The sequence below is a fragment of the Miniopterus natalensis genome, chromosome 1 (assembly GCF_054644295.1).
Source record: "Miniopterus natalensis isolate mMinNat1 chromosome 1, mMinNat1.hap1, whole genome shotgun sequence".
NCBI classification, from domain to species: Eukaryota; Metazoa; Chordata; class Mammalia; order Chiroptera; family Miniopteridae; genus Miniopterus; species Miniopterus natalensis.
Genome location: NC_142081.1, coordinates 48,879,014 through 48,901,541, shown reverse-complemented (window position 1 = coordinate 48,901,541; position 22,528 = coordinate 48,879,014). Strand labels below are relative to the sequence as shown.

Here is a 22,528-nt window from a genome sequence, read left to right as displayed (position 1 = left end):
GAGTAAAACTCTGAGGGTCGAACTCTCGAAGTCTCTGGGAGGTATACTGACCTCAGTGGAGACAAGGGAGGCAGTGAGAAGTTACATAGTAAATACTGAGATGCCCCACCAACACCATGACTTCCAGAATGCAGGCATTCTCCACAGACCTGTGTCCAAATGATCTTCTCTGGACAGTCTGCCCAACCCAGCAAGGAAGGCCTACGGATAAAAAGGAGCCAACCACATATTGATCTAATTAAAACTGTGATGTACTGTGGGATGGAGGAGGAGATGGAAATGGTATACAAGTGTGGTAGGGTAGGTAGAGAACCAAGCTAAAATTCTCTTCTTACATAGTAAAGTGTCAATAGGTAATGCCTAAAACTGAAAACAAGAATAAAAAATAGGTCATAGAAATATAAGTATGTCATTTAGAAACAGAGGATGTAACTACCAGCAAGAGTCAACTAAGAATTGAAAGCAGATGACTCTGGGGGAAAGGAAATGAGCTGGGGGAGGGGACTGTGATGGCTTTTTGCAACAGGCCTTGTAGATCTATGTCCATGTATAACCTTGATAAAATTTTCAAAATTAATTAATACAAAATAAAATGGAACTCCCATACTTGAATATTTTTTTTTCCAGCTGATTCAGACATTACAATAAACATTACAAACTTGCTGTGCTCAGGACCCAGGAACCCCACTGATGTGGGATGTTGAGCACCGGGCTCTAAGACAGGCTGTCTGGTTTTGAATCCCAGCTTTGCCACTCGCTGGCTGCGTGACCTTCAGCAAGTTACTTAATCTGTCTGTGCCTCAGTTTCCTCATCTGTGGAATAGATAATAACAGGATTATTTTGTAATAATTTAATTATTGAATTAAATTTAATAATTTAATACCCATAAAGTACTTAACACAGTGTTTGGCACATAGTAAATGTTCAATAATCACTCTTCTTATTAAGTATGTTTGCCCCTGTAATAAATGCCTCCAGGCCTCCGTATTGATTTTGTCTTTTATTAGTTTCTATTTCATTTCCCTGCCCACGCCTTTCTAGAGTCACCCCTCCCCCCTTCTAACGTGCAGTTTCTAATTGACAAGGCACCTGGAAACCAAATGACTGAGCTTATTAGAACTGTGTATAAAATGAAGGAAAATGGGCACCAAGAAATGTTCTGAAGGGCTCTCTGTGAAGCCCATCAGCAAGTTTCAATATAGGAACCATCTGTCTGACTGCTCAGAACCCATTGGGCTTACTTCCTAACTATCAACTGTGAGTCAGTAAGCTGGGTGACAACCAGGGTAACCAACCATCCCGGTCTACCCAGGACAATCTGACGGAGTTTTAGCCCTGGAAGTTCTGAATCCCTGGAAACGCCAGGCCCAGCGCTGGGCAAATTACCCAATCCTTTTGAGCCTGTTTCATCATCTATAAAATGTAGAATAATATCTACTTTGAAAGTCTGTTGAGGATTAAATGAGAGGATTTTGTATAATTCCTAACACATAGTAAACTCTCAATAAATGGTGGCTCTAGTTATTATCAACGCTAATATAGGGGCAAACAAATGATTCTTAGAAACCTAACCCATGCCTTGGTTATTTTCTTACTGGCAAGCTGAAATGTTTGCTCTTGTGAATTTCCTTCCACCCTTGTCCTACACAATTTGTTTCAGGAACCAAGACATATTAAAGGAATTTAATATCTCAACATTGCTGCCTTCTCCTCTGGGCAAAGTCCTGGTAGGTTTCCACCATCTCTTGATACACATATCTTTTTCACACAATACTCCTTATTACTCCTAAGTCCTAGGAGTATTTATGTCAGTAGCTGCTTCTAAATTTTTAGACAGAAATCAGCAAGCTCCCTCACAAAGGACATCAGACGTCCTACCTGAAATTTTCTTTTAAATTTGCATCATACTTTTTTCCTTCATAATGGCACCAAATCACATTCACCTAATGGACTGACAACTCATTCACTAAATGTGTCAATTCTATCCCTGAAAAATAAAGGCTCTTATCATTTCACAGATGAAACACCATTTCTGACCTCAAAAGCTCAAGTAACTCAGTATTCGGTAGATATTCATTACAGCCTGGAGAAAACTGCTCACATCCCTGCACCCCACCAACACAAGGGCGAAGTTGCTATAAGAAAAGTTGCACAATTAGGGGCCGATAACGGAGAGGATCTTAAGTTACTCAAAGCCAACACATGGCCTGGGAACTCTCCGACAGGCAGCAAAAACAGAATGAGCAGCCGGGCAGGGGAGAGATTCTCCATATGGGCTCCCAAGCTCCCTCCACCCATGCTCATATTTCTTCTGCCAACATTCCCACCCAGTGCCCAAGGCCCGGGAACAAGGCCTGGAGAACCAGAGAGCCTCAGAGAAGCCTCGAGGGCATCTGGTCCCACCACTGGGGCAAGAATGAATGGATCCAGGACAGAATTTCTCCAAGTCTGGTCTGATGCCTCTGACAACTGGATCACTTAGGGGAATGCGGGGGTCACCTGATGAAAATCCAAAGTCCTGAGTTCTACCCAGGCCTCTGTATTAGGATCTTTGAGAGGGACATTTGGGCATTTGCATTTACAACAAGCTTCCCAGGGGATTCCTGCTTATGCACAATAAGGTTTCAGTGCAGCTGCTCTAGGGAGAAAACAGCAAAATGTACAACTATAGCTGGGCAAATAACCTATAGGGAAGATCACATTTAACCACTACCAGCCTCAGAGTCCAAATCTGTAAAAGAGGGGTAATAATACCTCCATGGCAGGATGGTTGTGAGAATAAAGGAGATAACATGTAAGAGCCTCAAGCATGGTGCCTTGCAGACAGCAGGTGTTCAGTAGTGTTAATCCATCCCTCTCTTCTTGTGTGTTTGGCACTCTAATGAAGATTTATAACTATAGTCCCTGTTTTGAATCAGTGCCACCAAGGAAAGCAGATGGCTGGCTTAAGTTAAAGCCTGGGGTTTAATGAGTCACCAACTAAAAGGCCGAGGCCAGCAGCTCTAACCAGTGGTTGGCTATTAAAATGTCCCGGTGGACAGTGGTTCTCAAGCTCCACTGTGCATCAGAATCACCTGGATGGCTTTCAGCTAGACTGGGCCCTTCTCCAGAGTTTCAGTTCGGTAGGTCTGGGGTGGGGCCGAGAATCTGCATTTCTCACAAGCTCCCAGACAGTGCTGATGCTGTTGGTCCCAGAACCACGCTTTGATCATCATGCTACAGCCCCAGGATCTAAAATCTAACTGATCTGGCACTTGGTAATAAAAAAAAGAAAACTGCGCTGTATGCATTTCCTGTTTGACACCAGGCAGGTTAGTTACATGTAAATAAAGAAAACAGTAATAAACCAACAATTTCCGAGGCTGTGCTGCCTCTGTTCCTGAGAATCTCTCTTTCTATGTTTCTTTTTAATTTTCATTTTTCAATTACAGTTGACATTCAGTATTATTCTGTATTAGTTTCAGATGTACAGCATAGTGTTTAGACAATCATGTACTTTACAGAGTGGTCACCCTGATATTTCAAGCACCCACTTGGTCCCATAAAGTTATTACGATATTATTGACTATATTCCCTATGCTGTATTTTACATCCTGTGACTATTTTATAACTACCAATTTGTACTTAATCCCTTCACCTTTTTCACCCAGCCTTCCACCCCTCTACTCTCAACCATCAGTCTGTTCTCTGTATCTATAAGTCTGTTGCTATTTTGCTTATTTTGTTCTTTAGATTCCACAAATAAGTGAAATCATATGGCATTTGTCTTTCTCTGTCTGATTTATGTCACTTAGCATTCTTACTGGTTTTTGAAAAGCACAGAGAGAAGACTGGGAGAGCTGAGTGCCACCTGCCCCCTACTAGATGTATGGCCCTGAGGGAGGCCCATGATCTCTCTGAGTCTCAGTTTATTCACTGGGAACAGAGGTGAGCATGGTCACCAGTTCCTAAACCTGGTTGTGTACTATCACTACAGTAGCATTTTAAATAAAACATGGATTCCTCAGACCTATCACCAAACCTCAAAAATTAGAATCTCCAAAGAGAGACTGAAAATGTGTTGTTCTTTTTTGTGGGTATGTTTTAAACAAAATCTTCCTGTGTGATCTTCCTGGGCAGGCAGCTTTGAGGCCCCATCACCACAGTGACCTCTCTGGCCTCTTCCAGCATTAGAGCTCTCTGATCTTTTTGATTTCTAAGTCCCTGTGCCCTGAGTCTATGCTTCCCAAGTAGCCTTCTTTTTTATTTGCTTCCCACGGAGCTTTTACTGCAGGAAGCGAGTACATTAGCCCTCAAAGCAAAGAAACTAGTCTGCTTAACAGTTCCTATTCTCATGTAGCAATAAACTTGCACTCTGGTTTTAGTTTAAAAAATAAAGCCCAATGTGTAAGACAGATCAGGAATTACCTAGGACTAAATTTGTCTAGCAATCTCCTAACTAACACCAACCGCTTACTTACTTCCTCTGTCAGTCACTCATTAACTCAGCGTCTACCATGTGCCAGGCATTACTCTAGGAGCTAAGCATACAGTAGTTCACAAAACAAAGGCCCTGCCCTTCTGGTCAAAACACTTCAGCAGGAAGAGACAGACGATAAACAAGCGAACAGAAAGATGAAATAATTTCAAATAGTAATGAGTGCTGTGAAGACAATAACACAATAATAGGATAGAGAGTGACGGGATGGCTACTTTCCACGGGGTGATCAAGGAAGGCCTCTTAGACGAGGTACCGTCTGAAATGAAATCTGAATGACGCCACGGGACCAGCCAGGTGAGGATCTGGAGAAGAAGCATTGAGAAGGAGTTAAGGGCAAGCGCAAAAGCTGGGAGGAAGGAATGAGCTTGGCATCTCCGAGGAGCAGCAAGGAAGTGGACCAGGCCGGCGGATGGAGGCGCAGGGCTGAGTGGAAGGCACGGAGGCCGGGGGCTCAGCGCGCAGACCCTCGCCGAGCGGGTTAGAACATCTGGACGTTACACCCACCGCAGTGGGAAGCGGCTGAGGCATTTTAAACAGAACAAGGATGTGATCTGATTTACGTTTTTTAAAGATCACTGGCTTTGTGTGAGGAATGGGCTAGGGGACAGGGGGTAATGACGGAGGTAAGAACAGCTTCAAAAAAGCAGCAAGACGGGCAAGAAATGATGGCCTTTGCCTGATATCTGGCACATAGCCACAGCGGGCATACAAATATTTCTGGAGATATAATACATCTGTGTCGCTCCCTGTGATGCTGCGCAAGGGTTCAGGAGACCCTGGTTGTTGGTCAAGTTCCATCTGAAAGTTACTTCCTTTGAAAAACTGAATTTTGGACTGCCCGTCTTACAACTGGTTACAATCAAGAAATATTAGCATATGCCCGGCCGGGCGTGGCTCAGCGGTTGAGCGTCGACCTAGGATCCAGGCGATCAGGGTTCGACTCCCAATCAGGGCACATGCCCGGGTTGCGGGCTGCAGCCAATCAATGACTCTCATCATTGATGTTTCTACCTCTCTCTCTCCATCTCCTTTCCTCTCTCTGAAATCAATAAAGATATAAAAAAAAAAAAAAAAGAAATATTAGCATAAGGATATGAAATTAACACAATGGGGACTCAGCAGATCTGTCTTCTGAAACCTTCTGTGCCATCAATTCGCCACATGACCTTGGCACAGCTCGGAACCTCTGAGGGGGAGGGGAGCCTGCCCTGCGCGGTTTCCAAGGTGCCCACTGGCCCTTACACTGCACGATGCTGTAGGTGTAACAAGCGAGGTTTCCTAATCTAAGTGGAAACTGGGCTGATGACTCAGGGTAGGGGTTTTTGTCGTTGACTTTTAATCTCCCAGAGAGGCTCTGGTTAACCAGGAAATGGGGTGCTAATGAAGAAACTGTCCAGTCTTATTGTTTCTTTTGGAAACTCTGGGTCTGAGGCACCTCTGGCACATGGGTGTGGGGGCCAGGGGGACTCTGGGAAGCAGACACTCCGGGTCGTCTGAGAACTCATCATCTGAGGTGCTGGGCATACAGGTCTCTGAGGGATTTGGGCACCAAGTCTTCAGTCACAATGCTCTCTGTGGTCTCTCTGGCAGGTCCCCCCGACCTATGCTAAATCACATGGCAGACGGGCATTGCAGCCTGGCTCTCACTTCCTATTGGCAGGCGGTCCCCACAGGGTCCACTCCTCTCAAATGACCAACCTGACCTCTCCACAAGGACCTCACTCCACATGGTCCCCGAGGGCGGGGGTTCTCAGTCCTGGGCCCTACTCTACATTTAATAACTTAGAATTGGGGTGAGGGAGAGATTAGAAAGACAACAGTGGTACAGTTAGGCTTAGGAACTTAATGTGATGGAGAAAATGTGGAATTCGGGAAGCTGCAGGCCAGAGAGGCTCAGTGGTTTGTCTAATGCAGGGTTCCTCAGCCTCCGCACCACTGACACTTTGGGCAGGACAATCCTTTGTCATGGGGGGCTGTTCTGTGCATTGTAGGATGTTTAGCAGCATCCCTGGCCTCTACCCACTAGATGCCAGCAGTAGCTCCCCAGTCATGACAACCAAAAATGTCTCCAGATGTTGCCAAATGGTCCCTGGGGATGAGGGGGTCAAAATCAGCCCCAATTAAGAACCACTGGTGTAATATCACATAGTTAATTATCGGCAACATTGGAGACTAAAAACCAAACTACTAATTCCCAGCTCTGTTGGTTCCTCTGTAATCAAGCAGGAGCTAGGGACACAGGGGTGAGTCACTCCCTGAGGAAACAGCACAGCCCACTGCTCAGCCCTGTGCCGAAGCAAAGGGGGGGGGGGGGGGTGGAGGGCTGGCCTTGCCCCTGATGACAGAGGCCCAGACAGGAATAGCCAGCAGCTTGCTGGACCACGTTTGGTCTCCAGTACCTGATCGGAAGGACAACACCTTATCTTTCCAAGGGCTGCTAAACCCTTTTACTCAGTCTTAGGGTTACTCTCTGACAGCGGTGAGATTCATTATGAAAAGTCACATTGCAAGAAACAAAGAAATCCTGACCGTGACCATGACCGTGGGTTATATTTTAAAATTCTTAGGTATCTCAAATGAACATTTAAGTCATGACCTATTCCTATATGTCTCATTTTTCCCACATTAGGGGTAATCCAGCAACAATAAAAATACCTCACCAGCACCTTTAGTTAACTGATGGAGACCCTGTCTTTGCTTTTAATGATATAAATACACAGGAAATACATAATCAGCCAACCCAGATAAGACTTGAGATCAGCTCCCAGGTGGTGGAATCAGGGCAGGATAAACTGCAGTTAATAATAATGAACAGATCTTTTAGTCTCTTGGCAACCAATTTTATTATTATGCTTTGACCTGGCAGCTGGTAAGACTTTCTATGAATTAATCAACAAAACTGAAAAAACAAGGTTAGTGGCTCTGAAATGTGGTATTCTAGTGGCGGTAAGAAGATGCATGTTCATTTTCAAGGCAACTTTCTTAAACAGATACAAATGATTTTATTATAATAATAAAACAAGTCCAGTGTTTTATAAGGATGTGTCCAGTGTTTTTATAAGGACACATCTCTAAAGGGCAAGTCACATAAACCTATCATCTACCTCCATGGGTCTTTACCACATATCTGCCATATTTGTTCTACAAAATACAGAAGGATGAAGAGTTCCCCAGGAGCAGGCCACACAAAGCAAGCAGGCTTTCAGTAAGACCATACTCAGCTATTGTGGAATTACTCAAAGTGCACCTTAATCGAAGCATCCTACAATAAAAATTCAAAAGGGACAAAAATATTAACAAGACCTTAAGAGGAATAAAAATATATTAAAAGAACAACAGGCTTTTTGGCATCTTTGCAGGGAATACAACCAAGCAGTAGCTTTCGATAATCATATGGCCCTCAGAAAAAAATCAAGGGTGTCTCATGAGAATGGCTTTGTCTGCCACATATCGCATATGGGCACTGGGAGGAGAGCATGATATTGGACTAATCATGCGACAGTGGCAACAAAAGTAATTGAGGGTCAACACGAAAACATAAGCAATTTATACGTGATCTCTTAAGGGAATACATTATGCAGCAGACCAACCACAGGACCTAGAGTTCCAGTTCTGGCTCTGCCACTAACTCTGTGATCTTACAGAGTAACTTAATGTCTCTGGATGTGAATTTCCTTAACTACAAAAATCTAGAGCAAAACTAAATCTTCTCCAACTTCTTTCTTGTTCTAATACTTTTTGAGTTTATAAGTCCTCTCTATCCTCAAGATGGACACATGAGCAGTCACCAAAATGAGCTCAGTCATTCTCTGAACATTATCATGATCAATGTATTACCTGTGCATAAGCATGGATTGACCCGACTAGGGTGACCAGATTTAATATAAGACACAGTTAAATTTGCATTTCATAAAGACAACAAATACTTTTAAAATATAAGTATGTCCCAAATATTGCATGGGATATATAGTAAAAAATTATTCATTGCTTATCCAAAATGTAATTTAAAAATTTTTTTTGGTGCTAAATCTTGCACCCTACCTCCGACCCCACATTAAAAGTTCAACTTTAGGCCCTAGCTGGGTGGCTCAGTTGGTTGGAGCGTCATCCCATACACCAAAAAGGTTGCGAGTTCGATCCCTGGTCAGGGTGCATATAAGAGGCAACAGATCAATCTTTCTCACATGGATGTTTCTTCCTCTTTTTCTCTCTCTCTCTCCTTTCCTCTCTCTAAGATCAAAAAAAAACAAATCCTCAGGTGAGGATAAAAGGAAAAAAGAAAAATATAATAACTTTTTTAAAAGTTCAACTTTAAAAATCAGAAATCTGATTCCATGCATGTGGCTGAGGCATTAAATGGGAGACCTTCTCAAGAGTGGCATGTATAGAGAAAAGACAAATAAACAGAAACAGGAAAGGAGGAATAACTTTCAACATTCCTCTTGAGTAAATGAGGCAGTAAATAAAATGAGTGCTGCCCAGCCAGGCGTGGCTCAGCGGTTCAGCATCAACCGAGGATCCAGGAGACCTCGGCTGGATTCCTGGTCAGGGCACGTGCTCGGGTTGCGGTCTCGATCCCCAGTCGGGGGCATGCAGGAGGCAGCCGATCAATGACCACTCTCTCATCATTGATGTTTCTGTCTCTCTCCCTCTCTCTTCCTCTCTCTGAAATCAATAAAGATATATTTAAATTTAAATAAAAAAGAGTGCTAGTAGACCTCAATCATGCAAGAAAAAGAATGTTGTGTGCCTCTCTGTATTGCAGGAGCAGACAGGAGGCCAAACAGGCTGGATGCTCACTGCTCCACACATCTCACCCTATGGACATAAAGTTAATTACAAACCCTTTATCTCTTCCCCCAACTCAGTGCTCGCGTCTGCTCCCAAGGTAATCAGCTTAACGGAAACCAGATCATAAACTCAAGCTTCCTGACTTAGAGGCAGAGGAACAAATATGATCCAAGCAAAACAGCACAAGGCACAAAAAGTGACGGCAGGGAAAGGGAAAAATTACTCTCTTCAGAAGGCAATCTTGTTTTCACAATGGCAAGACAATCTTGCTTCTTAGGGGCTCACACTTTTTTTTAAGACTTCAGCTTTATTGAGGTATAATTGACATAAAATTGTAATTTATTTTGAAAAAATAAATAAAATTATAAGTTACTTAAAGCGTACATCGTGGTGATTTGATACACATATAAATGTGAAAGGATTCCCTCCATCTAGTTAAATAGGGGTTCACACTCTAAACATGCAAGCCTTGCTTTGTTTTTTAGGAGATAGCAAACCAATCATAATTTATTAGAAAAAATATATGTATATAAAATATATGTAAAAATAATTCTTTTTCACACTTTGCAGTGAAGATATAAATAGAGCACCTTTCAAGATAAGTTTAAATAACAGTGGAAGGCAGATTCAATTTTTAAAATAACATAAACGATTAATTACCATACACTGTAGGCCAATTAATTCAATTCTCACTGGGAAAGAGCAGCAAGGAAACCCGCTCAACTGCAGCCAATGCTGCTCTGTCCGCAGCAGCAGGACAAGGTGGACAAAAACAAGGTACTTGGAGCTATTGGCTAAGAAAAATTAAATGTATGGACCAGAAGTTTCCAATGATGAAAATAAATCCAGGTTTATTCATTAACTTATTGGTTCATTTAGCAGGAGTTTATCGAACATTCCTTTTGTCTAAGATACCTTGCAGTGTAAGACTCCAAAATGAGCTGAAGTCAGGCCTCCAGGATATTACAGTCTGTCGCAGAAATACGGACATACACATAAACAGCTGACGGTCTGAAGTAGTCATTTAATTAAATGTCAGGTGCCTCGTTAGCACGGCGGTCTCCTAATTAAGTGTCAAAATGGGTTTCCAAGTTGGCAATTTCAGGTGGATGCCAGAGAAAGATTAATTCACTGCAGTACAAAGTATTCATCAAGAAATGAATTTCCATTTTACTGAATTTCCAAAGAATTTCATTCTCTCCCTAGACCAGCCCAAGAGATGGAATCACTGGAGACAGGCACTGAATGCCCCTGCCCAAGCTATCCAGGCTGCAGAGAACAGAGCCCCCATCTTTCTAAATATCTGACCTTTCCCTTTCCAAGGAGGTCAAGGCCATTAACCCAGGGAAAACGGGATAGAAGAGGAGAGACTTAGATGTTAGTGTAACTATGAACATTGGTTCTCTTAGATAAAAATGGGAAGAAATAGTGAGAGAGAAATGGCAAAGCGATACCCATTTCTCAGTCTCCCATTCCCTTTTCAATCACTCAGTACATTTTTGAGTGCTTACTATGTGCCAGAAATCATTCTAAATGCTATGCACATGATAGTGAACAAGAGAAATTCCTGACCTTCCTGGAGCGTGTAACCTACTCGTTGGAGACAAACATTGTGAGGGATAGGGAGGAGATATGGAGGACAGTATTAGAGATAATCTAAAGAAATACAAGGAAGGAAAGGGAGAGGAAAATGATGAGAGGGGTGAGGGATGCTGTTTTAGATGGGATGGTTCAAGAAGGCCTCTATACAGAAATTACTTTTGACCTCAATGAAATGAGTGAAAAAGCCATGCAGACATTTGAAGGAAGAGCATTCGAGGCAAAGGAAACAGCAAGTGCAAAGGTCCTGAGGTGTGCCTGGCTAATGCAGAGAAAGCAAAGGAGGAGTAATAGAAGATGAAGCCACATACCATGTAAGGGGCTTGTAGGCCATGATGAGATTTTGTTTTTCTCTCAAAGCCACTGGAGAGTTTTGAGCAGAGAAGTGAGTGTCTCTAGCTGTTGTGTTGAGAATAGACTATAGAGTGGTGAGGGTGGCAGCAGGGTGGCCCTGTAGGAGGCTTCTGCAGTGATCCAGGTGGCAGAAATGATAGGAATCTGATGGTGGCAGTGGAGATGGTAAGAAATGGTTATTATTCTAGATCCACCCTCAAAGTAGAACCAATAAGATTTTCAAAACTTACTACAGTGCTACAGTAATCAAGGCATTATAGATCAATGGAGTAGAATTTAAAGGTCAGAAATACACCCTCACATTTACAGTCAACTGATTTTCAACAGAGGCACCAAGACCTTTCAAAGAGGGGAAAATCGTGTTTTCAACAAATGGTGCTAGAAAACTGGATATCAACATCAAAAGGATGAAGTTGGACCCCAATCTCATACCATTTACAAAAATTAACTTAAAATGAGTTAAAGATTGAAATGTAAGAGCTAAAACTATAAAACTCTTAGAAGAAAACACAGACATAAGTCTTCATGACTTTAGATTTGGCAATGCTTTCTTAGATTTGACACCAAAAGCACAAGCAACAAAAGAAAAAAATAAATGAATTAAAAATCAAGGCAGGCCATGGAAATTAAGGAAGGACAGAGGGAGGGAGAGAGAAAGAAAAAAAAGGAAAGGAAGAAAGCGGGAATGAAAAGCAACATGAAATACAGAAAAGAATGATCCTCAGTCACGTTCTTTCAGCATTATATTAACCTTCATTCATTTCCAACCATCTGCAGAAACCCTGTTTTCCAGACTGTGCCTGTTCCCCCAACCCCAAGGCAAGTTTTTAAGGGGGGAAAAAAAAAGGAACAGGAACAGTGAAACACCAACAAATTAAATCAGCAATAATTACAGGGAGCGTATATGGCATAACACGGCTTCCCCTCCCAATATCTGACTGATGGGCCAACCATGAAGTGAGAAGCCATCCAGGAGGGAAGAAACATCTGTTAGCCCACAGAGGCAAGGAAGGGAGCCTGTGGCAGAAGACTCCGAGGCCATGTGGCCCAGGTGGCCGGCAGGAGCCAGGGGGGGCGAAGGCAAAGTCAAGGGCTCACAAGATTTCCTTCCCTTCAGGCCTGGCTTTGCTTAATCTGTGATCTGTTGGGACAGAGACCAGCCTTTGGCAACAGTTAGGGAAGCCTGTCATCACATCAGCAGTACCGCCTGTCAGTACCTGAGGGCCTGGCTGCAGGTAGAGCTTTCTGGGAGAAAGGGGGAACCCTCTCCCACCCCTCCAGTTTGCAGTCCAGACCCTGACCAACAAAGCTGTTGTACGGATGTTCAATCATTCAACCGAAAACCGCAAAGGGGGAGGAAAGACCTAGAGGTCGGTGCCGGAGGCCTGGGACCTTCCTCCTCTCCTCCCAGTGAAGTTTCCTCCCCCACTGGTGGGGACCTCGCACCTGGATGCCACCGGAGTTGACCTCGGCCCCCCTTCCCAACCCAGGACGAGGCTGCATCAGCACCACGTGCCCAAGCAGACCCCCACCCCGGGCGGCTGTCATCGTGGGGTCTGCGCCCTGCCATCCAGGGCCTGGGAGCAGCAAAGCAACTTTCCTGGCAGCTCGGGCGCCCAGAGGCGGGAGAGAAGGAGCCGAAGCCTCCACCCCAGCCCAGCCCCAGGGCCGGACGCCGCGCGCCCGCCACCCCTCGGGCCGGGGTGCAGCGGGACCGGGGGCGCCGGGGCCCGAGCGCGCTGCGGGGCGCGAGGCGGCCGCGCGCCTCACCTGGCTCAGCGCCGTCCGCGTCGCTCTGCCTCCCCGCGCCGCGGCGCTCGCTGCCGGCCTTTTTGGGTCCTGGCGGGTATCTGCCGCCTGGCCCCACATCACTTCCCGTAAAGGAGAGCGAGGTGGGGCGGGACCTCCTCTCCGCCCTGCACCTCCCGCTTCCTCGGTCACCTCGCGGAGCGCCCCGCCCGCCCGCGCGCCCGCACTCCCCGCTCGCAGACCCGCCGCGCCTGCCGGGGTGCCCCGAGCCACCGAGCGGTCCGCGCGCCTCCTCTGGCCCAGCCAGGTCTCCGCTGCCCTTTCCCGGCAGGGCGAGACCGCAGGGCGTTGCTCTCGTCTTGATCACAGGGCGGCATTTACGCGCCGCTCCAGGATCTGAGCGCCGCGACCTAGGGCTTGACGACTCTCCCCAAACCGCCTCCTCCCAAAGCCGTTTTCTAAAGGTGTTTCCTAGGGCGGCGGTCGGTGCTTCCACCTGCGGCCAGAAGTGCTGAGCAGCGGCGAAGGCAGCGCCCCCCGGGATCCTGAAGCCCCTGGGGCTCCGGGGGGGGGGGGCTCCCAGCCAGGTGTCCGGCTCGGCCACTGTCCATCCCGCCCGCCAGCTGCTCACTCGCCCCGGCCTGGGCATGTCCTTCGTAGGACAAGGGAAAGCTCCGGCATTTGAAATAACGGGGTTGGGGGGTGGGGGTGACAAACGGGGTCTCTGGTCATACAGTCTAGTTCGGATTGTAAAAGCACTCTAAATTAAATTTCTGAGAGTGTTAGCGCAATTCGTTAAAATAATAATAATAATAATAATAATAATAATAATAATAATAATACAGTAAGGAGAGATCTGTGAGCCTTTGCTGCCCCCCAGAGCTTCCTTCTCTCAGCGCAACGGGCCTGTGTGGGCCTGCTTGGACCGGCGGCTGGGAAACAGGCTCAGGCCACCAGGCTCCCACGCGGAGGCAGCCAGATTTCTCCTCCAGTGGTCTGGGGGTATGAACAGTGGTCTTGGGCTTGCCCCTCTGAGCTCTCAGCAAAAGCACTTCTGAACCAAATAACCAAATAATTCCACTTCTAAGCAGAGTAGATGACTGGAAGCCCCGGACCTTCTCTCATCTGTCCTCTCTCACTGATCAGCCTCTGCTTGCAGGAGGAATGCAGCTGTCCCAGGCCCACCTTCCCAGCCCCATGGTCTTTCCAGCCTGTAACTACTCAGTTTGCACCGCCCAGTACAATTCGCTTCTCAGGTATGTGTCCAGTTTGCAAAATCACATACAGAATAACCATATGAAATTACCAGATATTGAATATACATTCAATCTAGTATTTCCAGGCAAATATAACACAGTGATCTCAGAGTCAGAAATAACAGATTTCACCACAGGGTGATGGTTTCAAGGGGCGTACCCCAGATGAGAGAAGGGCCATCAGACTTTCTTTTTGGGTGACGAAAATATACTGGAACTTGATAAAGGTGATAGTTGCATGACATTGTGAATGTAGTAAATACCACAGAATTGGACAACTTAAAATAATTTTTTATGTGAATTTTGTATCCATTTTCAAAAAAAAAAAAATACTTGGTCTAAGAGAGAAAAGAATGATCCAGAAAGTAAGGAATGACACGTACATGTCAAAAGGCCACAAGATCCATCCCGGGAGAGGACTGCTTATTTTAATTAGAACTTATTTATTTTAATTAGGACTGTGAGTATATTTTCGTTTTTAAGCCATGTTAACAAAATTTTTCAAAAATGCTCACTTTGAACATTGTGAATGTCAAAGTATATTCTTAAGCATTTTATATCTACTTGTAATTTTTAGAAGCCTTGTTTTGTATTTGTTAAACTGAACATAATTTTCAGATAATTTTAAACATTACTTTTCATATCTGAAATAAACATTTTTTTTAAAAAAAAAAAAGGATGCAGTAGCCAGTTTGAAGGGGCTCCCACTAGCCGAATCTGGGGCAAGTTGAACATCACAATAAATAGTGACAGGGCTGGTTTTGTGGTCATGCAATTTGCATGTCACCCAGGGTCCCGCACTCAGAATTTTAGTGCTCTGGAGTTGCCATCATAAAATTCTTAATAATTATATCTTTAAATTTGTTTTACAAGTGAAATCTGATGGCAAAATAAAGCATGCTGGGGGCTTGGAGTCTGCTCACACATGGTTCTGACTCCTGCCACTGCCCACTCCTCACCCCTGGTCCCCTGGGCCTTGCCCAGCCCTGCATACCTGCCTTGCTCCAGGGCACTGACTGGGTCACCTTGGCTGAGGGAAGCCCACATTCAACCATCACCTTCCACCGGGACAGGGGACTGGGAGGGAGTGCAGGAGGAGCCAGGGTTGGGCACATGCCCCACGGCACCATGGGGTGGGCAAGGAGGCAGTGCCATGACACATTCCCTGTGCCACTCATCATCAGGGGCCTCTTTTCACCACCACCCAGGAATAAGAACACCCTGGCATGCAGGCTGCCATCCCTTGGGGGTTGCCCATTTTCCGGGATTGGAGTGGTGGGCCTATAAGGAAACTTACTCATCCCCACCCGGAGCCCTGCATTCTGACTTTGCACTGCGCCCCACAAATCATGCAGTCAGCCCTGGTGATAGTCATAGATTGTAACACATGGAATAAAATAGGAATCTGTGAATCATACTGACACATCATTTCTGCAGTATTCCTACCAAAATTTTATAACCTGAATCTACCTAATCATGAGGAAGCATTAACAGACCCAAATTAAGAAACATTTTCTAAAACAATAGACCAGTATTCTTTAAAAATGTCAGTGTCATGAAAGGGAACGAGTGAGGAACTGCTACAGAATAAATGAAACCCAAGAGACATGACAACTAAATTCAAATGTGATCCTGGATTAGTTCCCAGAGCAGGGGGGGAATCTCTTTTGCTCTGAAGAACATTAATGGGACTTGGTAGAATTTAGATAAAATCTGAGATATCATTCTTAACTTCCTGATCTTGATCATTATGCTGTAATTAGAAAAGAGAATATCCTTGTTTTTAGGACTTGCACACTGAAATATTTAGGGGTGAAGGGCAACATGTGGGCAACTTAGTCTCATGGGTTTAGAAAAATAATGTATGTTTGTGTATATATACATACATGCATAAATATGGAGAGAAGAAAGGTTAAATCAAATGTAAAATGTTAACATTCGTGGAATCTGAATAGCAGGTATATAAAAATTCCTCTTACTATTTTTCCACCCTTTCTCTAAGTCCAAAGTTATTTCAAAATAATAGTTTTAAAAAACGTTTAAAAGTCTCTTCAGAAACCCCCCCGGGATCAAATCTAGTGGCCCACTGATAATCTATCATCGTCTTGGCTTCCCCCTCTAACTCTGCCTTCCCCTATCCTGCACTCCTGATCTTGGGGTTAGAATGGATTTGTAATGAGACTGGAGAAGCCACCACCTGAGGATGTTACCTGGAAGGCCCTGATCATACTCCTTTCGCTGAGGCACTAGTAAGGGTAAATGTACTGCTGAGGCCACTGACATCTCTGTAAAGTTCAGTGGTGGTTGTCTTTTAGGGACAAATTGACAGAAGCTGCTGCTGCAACAGGGCTCCCTAGAATCAATTAGAAATAAAAAGAATTTCTGAATGGCAAAGGACAGACAGCAGGACATAAGTACTATACCGGGAAGCAAAGGTGGAGTGCAACCAGGGTGTATTGACCAATAGAGATCTGTGTGATAGTTAATAGATTCAAGGTATTTTTAAGTGTACAATTCAGTGGTTTTTAATGTATTCAAAAAGTTGCTCACCACTATCTAGCTCTAGGACATTTTCATCACCAAAATCCTATATCCATTACCAGTCACCCCCTATCCCTTCTTTCTCCTAGTCCTTGGTAACCACTATCTTTGTCTCTATGCATTTGCCTGTTCTGGACACATCATACAAATAGAATCACTCTTGTGCCCAGCTTCTTTCATGTTTTCAAAGTTTATCCATGTTGTAGTATGCATCAGTATTTTTTTTTAAATATCTTTATTGATTTCAGAGAGAGGAAAGGAGAGGGAGAGAGAGATAGAAACATCAATGATGAGAGAGTCATTGATCGCTGCCTCCTGCACGCCTGACTGGGGATCGAGCCCACAACCCAGGCATGTGCCCTGACCGAGAACCGAACCCCGATCGCCTGGATCCTAGGTTGATGCTCAACCGCTGAGCCACTCCCGGCTGGGCGTGCATCAGTATTTCATTTCTTGTTAGAGTTAATATTCCATTGTGTGTATATACCACAATTTGTTTATCCACTCATCAGTTGATAGACATGAGTTATTTCCACTTTTTGGCTGTAATAATAATGATGCTATGCACATTCGTGTACAAATTTTTGCGTGGACATGTTTTTATTTCTCTTAGGTATATATCTAAAAGTAGAATTGCTAGGTCATACAGTAACACTATGTTTAACTTTTTGAGAAACAGTCAAACTGTCCCACAGCAGCTAGTTTTACATTCCCACCAGCAGTGTATGAACTGAGGGTTTTAATTTCCCCACATCTTTGCCAACACTTATTTTCTCTTTTGATTGTAGTCATTCTAATGTATGTGAAGTGGTATCTCATTGTGGCTTTGAATAGGTGCAGTATCTTTTACTAGGAAAAAAAATTCATCCTCTGGCAGTTAGTATATGATTACTAGACTGACTAATGCATCCTTCTCAAGGGGATCAAAGAGGATTATATTTGTTGGCTGTAATAGGATTATGTATTTCTGCCCATTGTCATGTGACTTGACTGTGCACCCTGTGGGAAGAGTCTATGTTCCTGCCTTTGACTTTGGGCTTGACCACATGGCATGTTCTAAACCAACAGAATGTGGTAAGTCCTATTATTTGCTTGAGCAGTTTACAATGCCATGTTTCCTCTCATTCTCTCAATCCTATACTCTGTCATATCCCAGATAAGGGCTGCTCCGAGAGCCTGGGTCCCACAATGAGAAGACACATACAGCAGAAGCCCAGTCTACCTGTAGCCAAGCAAAACCAAGCCTGTCAGATAGCTGGTATTACTACATTAATTAAAATTTTTATATATTTTTATATGTGTTAAAGTCTTAATTGCTCACTGTTAAATGTGTTGATTAAATCAACATATGCATAATTTTCACTTTGTTCATTTTTGTATCGTTTGGATTTTTTAATGAACGTACTAATTTTATAATTCTTTCTTTACTTATTTTAATTACCCATGCTGTCTATCCAACATAAATAGCCTAGATTAAATTATAATTAATTTACTTTTCAAGAAAAAAAATCAATAAAAATGTTTATTTTTAAAAAATGAGTTTAGTTTTAAAAAAGCACTTTGTACATATATGACTACATTTGTAGCTCTCATTGAAAATACAAGTTTAAGACTGTTAGGTTGAGCCCAGCCAGGCGTGGCTCAGCAGTTGAGCGTCGACCTGGGATCCAGGCGATTGGGGTTCGATTCCCGGTCAGGGCACATGCCCGGGTTGTGGGCTAGGCAGCCGATCAATGACTCTCTCATCATTGATGTTTCTATCTCTCTCTCTCTTCCTCTCCTTTCCTCTCTGAGATCAATAAAGATATATTAAAAAAAAAAAGAAAAAAAGACTGTTAGGTTGAAAAGTGGTATCAAAAAAAACCCGCAAAAAAAGAAAAAATATATAAACAAACCAAAAAAGTAGTATCAGTTCTTAGCAATCTCAAAACCTCCCTTTAACTATGTGAATAATAGCTTCATTAACAAATTAACTCCTCCCTAACCACCATTATTAATGCAAATATGCTTAGCAGGTTAAATAGATGTGTCATATTTGCCACCCTACGTAACACCATATACCCCCTCAAAACCTCATTTGATCTGGGCCACCCCAATTCTCAATTTACTCCTCCATCCTGCCTGGGGTGAGAAAGGGCTGGAGTTGAAAGACATGAAGGCTAACTGCAGGCTAACTGAGAGGCATTCTGCCTGAGGCAGTTAACTTAATACACTTCATCTACAAACACTATAAACACCATTCCCAGCTATTTTATAAATACAGTCTAGACTGTCATCCCATGATACTATATATGCTGCATTCCCAGAAAAATAAACCTGTACTAGGGAACAAAATATTCCTTAAAACATTCATTTTGATTAAAAGGAAATTACTAATCTGTCCTGGTGAAAAGACATAAAATGGCAAATAAAAGTACAGTAAACATTGACAGTGCTAGTTTTAAGAATCATCATCTATGATTTATTTATGTTTAAAATATATCTGAGAAGTCAATGTATAATTTCAATGGAACTTGAAGCAACTACAGTTCAACTCCACATAGTTTTAACATTTCTTCTCTTCTGATTTCTCTGCCAATTTCAACTTTTCTTTTAATTCCTTCTGATCTCTTGAATACTGTTCAAATATTGGTTGAAAAATATATATTCCTCCAGCAATTCCAAGGATGCTAGCAAAAAGCAGTTGTGGAAGAGTCAATCTCCCAAACATTTTTTTCAACAAATGCCAGCACGGAACAAAGATGGTTTTGAAAAATTACACTCCACACAGGAAATCTCTTCAGATCTGTGTACAAAGAAAATGGAAAACAAAGCAGTAAGTTAGTACAAGATCCTTTTTAAAGATTTCATGTCACTACTTTGCTCTGAAGTGAACAGTGTTTTTGTCATATGTAAATATCACATTGATTTAACTAAAATAGAAGTATATATATATTTAGGGAGTATAGAAAATGAACGTTAGGGGATGGTATAAAACAAAGCTAAATCCTATTACAGAATGTTCTCAATGGTTTTAACTGGATAGTTTAAAAGAGAAGAAGTGAGACAAGGGCAGGCCATATTCTTTGACTTTAAACACATACCAATCGATCTGGAAATAGGAGACAGAGAAATGTTACTTTTCATTATTAGCTATCTTTACTCTCTCATATTTTTTGGCAGTATGTATGATTAAAAACAATAGTTTTTTAAAAAACAGGCTAAAATTTTTGAATTTCCTTTGATGCTTTATTAAGTACAAGTAGACATCAAATATAAATCCTTTGCCATCCATTTTTGACAAAAATATAACAGATTTTGCTGGTTTTACTTCTAACAATAGAGGAGTTAAGACTCTAGTACTTCTTGGAAAGTTATACTATTTGCTGACATCTTAGTCTTTGGAGAAACTAGGTAGTTGTTTATGAATGAGGAAAATAGAGCAAAGGATTTACTTTTTCATTATTATAACAATATTCCACAGCCTCCTTAGACCAACCCTGAAGGTCACAAAAATCATTAGTGGCAAAACTGAAATTGGAAACTAGCCTGCCCTTAATATCACTAAAACGTAATTTAAACTAATCTGGGAAAGAAAATCCTGTTTTCTCCTGGACTCTACCATTACCTAGATAAATGAGGACATCACCAAGCATGCTTTGGATCAATGTCTGCTAAGTGTTAAAAAAGAAAAGAAAAAAAGGGCCATTTGCTCTTTGGAGAATGTTACCCTTCTGTCACTAAGCTGGCTAACTGACCCTGACCAAGTCATTTTACCTTTTTGAACCTCATTTTCCATATCCGTACAACTGGCTAAATCATCTCTACCTGGCCTACCTTGTTCAACAGTTATTGTGTGATCACACAAACCGTGAAATGTTGCACAAACACGTTTATAATTATCATTACAGGCATACCTCGGAGATATTGCAATTTGGTTCCAGACCACCGCAATAAAAAGAGTATCACAATAAAGCAAGTCACACAAATTTTTTGTTGTGCCAGTACATGTAAAAGTTGTATGCACTATACTGAAGTCTGTTAAGTGTGCAATAGCATTACATTTAGAAAACAAGGTACATACCTTAATTAAAAAATACTTTATTGCTAAAAAATGCTAACCATCATCTGAACCCGCAGCGAGTCGTAATCTTTTTGCTGGTGGAGGGTCTTGCTTCGATGTTGATGGCTGCTGACTGATTGGGGTGGTGGTTGCTAAAGTTTGGGGTGGCTGTAGCAATTTCTTAAAATGACTGAACAGCGAGGCTTGCTGCTTGGATTGACGCTTCCTTTCACGGAGGATTTCTCTGTAGCATGAGATACTGTTTGATAGCATTTTTCCCACCATAGAACTTCTTTCAAAGTTGGGGTCAATCCTCTCAAATCCTGCTGCTGCTTTGTCAACTAAATTTATGTAATATTCTAAGTCCTTTGTTGTCACTTCAGCAATCTTGACGGCATCTTCACTCGGAGTAGATTCCATCTCAAGAAACCACTTTCTTTGTTCATCCATAAGAAGCAACTCCTCATCTGTTAAGACACTTGTTGCACCACCTTGCGCTTTTATGTCAGGGAGCTGGCTTCTTTCCTTAAACCTCTTGAACCAACCTCTGCTGGCTTCAAACTTTTCTTCTGCAGCTTCCTCCCCTCTCTCAGCCTTCATAGAATTGAAGAGAGTCAGGGCCTTGCTCTGGATTAGGCTTTGGCTTAAAGGAATGTTGTGGCTGGTCTGATCTTCTATCCAGACCACCAAAACTTTCTCCATGTCAGCAATAAGGCTGTTTCGCTTTCTTATCATCCGCGTATTCAGTGGAGTGGCGCTTTCCATTTCCTTCAAGAACTTTTCCTTCGCATTCACAACTTGGCTAACAGTTTGGCGCAAGAGCCCTAGCTTTCGGCCTATCTCAGCTTTCGATAAGCCTTCCTCACTAAGCTTAATCATTTCTAGCTTTTGATTTAAAGTGAGAGAGGTACGACTCTTCCTTTCACTCGAACACTTAGAGGCCATTGCAGGATTATCAACTGGCCAAATTTCAATATTGCTGTATGTCAGGAAACAGGCAGGCCAGGGGAGAGAGAGAGAACCGGTGGCCTGGCCAGGCCGCAGAACAGTCAGAACACACACAGTTTTCCATTAAGCTCCTCCTCTTACGTGGGCATAGTTCTAAGCGCGCCAAAACAATTACAATGGTAACATGGAAGCTCACTGATCACCATAACAAATACAATAATAACGAGAAAGTTTGAAATATTTTGAGTTATCAAAATGAGACACAGAGACATAAAGCGAGCAAATATTTTTGGGGAAAATGGCGCCGATAGACTCGCTCCTCACAGGGTTGCCAGAAACCTCCAAGTTGTAAAAAAAAACAAACACAACCCCGCAATATCTGCGAAGCGCAATAAATCACAGCGCAACGAAACGAGGTATGCCTGTACCGGCCCCGCCACCACTCACTCTCCCACCGCTCCGCGCGCTCCCAGCCACTGACCCCGCCCCCGCCGGTCCCGGCACAGGTGAGACCCGACCATTCCCGCAGTTCCGGGGTCTCCGGCGCACAGACCGCAAGACCGAAGGCCGCAGCAATCCCCTCCGAAGGAAACGCCTCAGGGAAGCGTGGGCAAGCGCTGGGCAAACTTTCGTAGCCCGGACCAAAGCCGCAGCGCTCGTCGGCGAAACCGCCACCTTCGCGAGCGGGCGACAGTTGCCCTTTCCCGGCGCCCTCTGCGCCTGCCCCGGACGGCTGCTCGCAGGGGCCAAGCTTGGTGAGCCCCGAG

At 43.5% G+C, this 22,528-nt stretch overlaps 2 protein-coding genes across 6 annotated transcripts in view; both read right to left on the bottom strand.

Moving 5' to 3' along the window:
• The window catches only part of RAB27A (RAB27A, member RAS oncogene family), a 77,923-nt gene that overhangs the window by 55,117 nt on the left and 278 nt on the right, over positions 1 to 22,528 (bottom strand). Inside the window, exon 1 of one of the 2 annotated variants that reach the window (XM_087821377.1) lies at positions 12,996 to 13,068. The exons of the other annotated variant lie outside the window; for it this stretch is intronic. The gene's annotated coding sequence lies outside the window, so the exon portion shown is untranslated. Of the gene's footprint in view, positions 1 to 12,995; positions 13,069 to 22,528 lie in introns of those variants that run through there. 2 annotated transcript variants of the gene reach the window in all.
• Positions 19,207 to 22,463, bottom strand: PIGBOS1 (PIGB opposite strand 1). Of its 4 annotated transcripts, none has more exons than XM_016224952.2 (2): positions 22,243 to 22,463; positions 19,207 to 19,556 (listed from the first exon to the last, which is right to left on the bottom strand). In XM_016224952.2, the coding sequence occupies exon 2, from the start codon at positions 19,479 to 19,481 to the stop codon at positions 19,317 to 19,319; it is 165 nt and encodes a 54-aa protein (XP_016080438.1). In that variant the 5' UTR covers positions 19,482 to 19,556; positions 22,243 to 22,463; the 3' UTR covers positions 19,207 to 19,316. The 4 variants fall into 4 exon arrangements, with proteins under 4 accessions (XP_016080438.1, XP_016080436.1, XP_016080440.1 ...); XM_016224950.2 differs by having other exon boundaries at positions 22,280 to 22,463; XM_016224954.2 differs by having other exon boundaries at positions 22,315 to 22,463.